Genomic DNA, 1255 nt, shown 5'->3' on the forward strand with positions numbered 1-1255 from the left:
ATATATATATATATACATACATTTAATTTTCCAATAAAGTATATTCAACATATATTGAGGACCGTATGTTGTCTAGACAGAGCTTGAACTCTATTTTTTCCATTACAGTTCCAGTTTCTGGCAAAGGTTTCCTCAGTTGAATTAAATGTAAAGAACCACACCAGTAAATGAAAACTCCTTGAAGATAATCTAACGATTTGCTGCTGTGTATACTAAAATCTACTTAAATAAAATTATAGGAGCTGTACATTATGGCTGACAATGATTAATATATGTATTTCAGCCTCTTGAACCCTTCCAGTACATACTCCCACCACCGCTTGTATTGAGGCCAAAGCAGGCCTGGGTGCCCGGAGAACAGGTGGACTCTGCTGGACAGAGGGTGTCCCCAGAGAGCTCCATCAGGTAGAACAACCCACAGCCAATCTACCATGATACAATTATAATTAAATTATATCTAAATTGATTTTCCTACAATGAAAATCATGATGACTCTTGTCTAGTTTATGTCCATATTCAACATACTAGCGTGTCATGGTGAGATCAACATTGTCTACCTTTCATACTAAGTAATGTAGCCTTCAGGCAAAACACTCAAACTTTACTGTACCAGTGGACCTCAGCCAAGTGGGTCCAGTAGCCAACAGTTTTTTTTACTGTGGTGATCTCTTTTGATCATAAGTTGACATTGTCGATGACATGCTAATACTAGTTCTGCTGTTTTAATATGTTTAAATATGTGTGGTCTATTATAAAATATGAATTTGTAGATTTCTGCATTAAGAACAATCTTTTTTTTTTCTTTCAGAGGCCAATCTCCTGCTTCAACCTCAATGCTCAGTGGTCTGTCTGAAAGATCAGGAAAGATTCTGGAAGAATGGTAAATAATTGTCTAATCATACATTCTGTCAATGTCAATGTTTTTTTGTTATTTTATTGCATGGGATTTTGTGTGTCTGTCCATGTTGTCTGTAGGGGTTTCACCGACAGCCACACAGCTCTTCTGATGCTCAAGAGAGCTCAGAAGATGAAGTCAACGAAGCAACAGCAGAAAAAACGTAGAGGTGAGTGTGTGTTGAACAGAATGGTGTAAATATTCACTCAGTTGCCAGTGGCACCTGAACAATCCCAGAAATGGAACGTCATAGACTTAAGTTTTTTGCTGACAGTGGTTTTTAGAGTTGTGTTGATACAACTGTATGGTCATTTTGGAGGATGTAGTTTTTGCCCAAGACGATTGTGATTGGTTTAAAGA

General features: G+C 37.3%; 1 protein-coding gene across 1 annotated transcript in view; it reads left to right on the forward strand.

Moving 5' to 3' along the window:
• lrriq1 (leucine-rich repeats and IQ motif containing 1) overlaps positions 1–1255 on the forward strand; it is a 40660-nt gene that overhangs the window by 23984 nt on the left and 15421 nt on the right. Inside the window, exons 19-21 of the mRNA XM_032523961.1 lie at positions 284–405; positions 809–880; positions 976–1064. Coding sequence (XP_032379852.1) covers positions 284–405; positions 809–880; positions 976–1064 — 283 coding nt within the window. The remainder of the gene's footprint in view (positions 1–283; positions 406–808; positions 881–975; positions 1065–1255) is intronic.

Source organism: Etheostoma spectabile, chromosome 8 (genome assembly GCF_008692095.1).
Source record: "Etheostoma spectabile isolate EspeVRDwgs_2016 chromosome 8, UIUC_Espe_1.0, whole genome shotgun sequence".
NCBI lineage: Eukaryota > Metazoa > Chordata > Actinopteri > Perciformes > Percidae > Etheostoma > Etheostoma spectabile.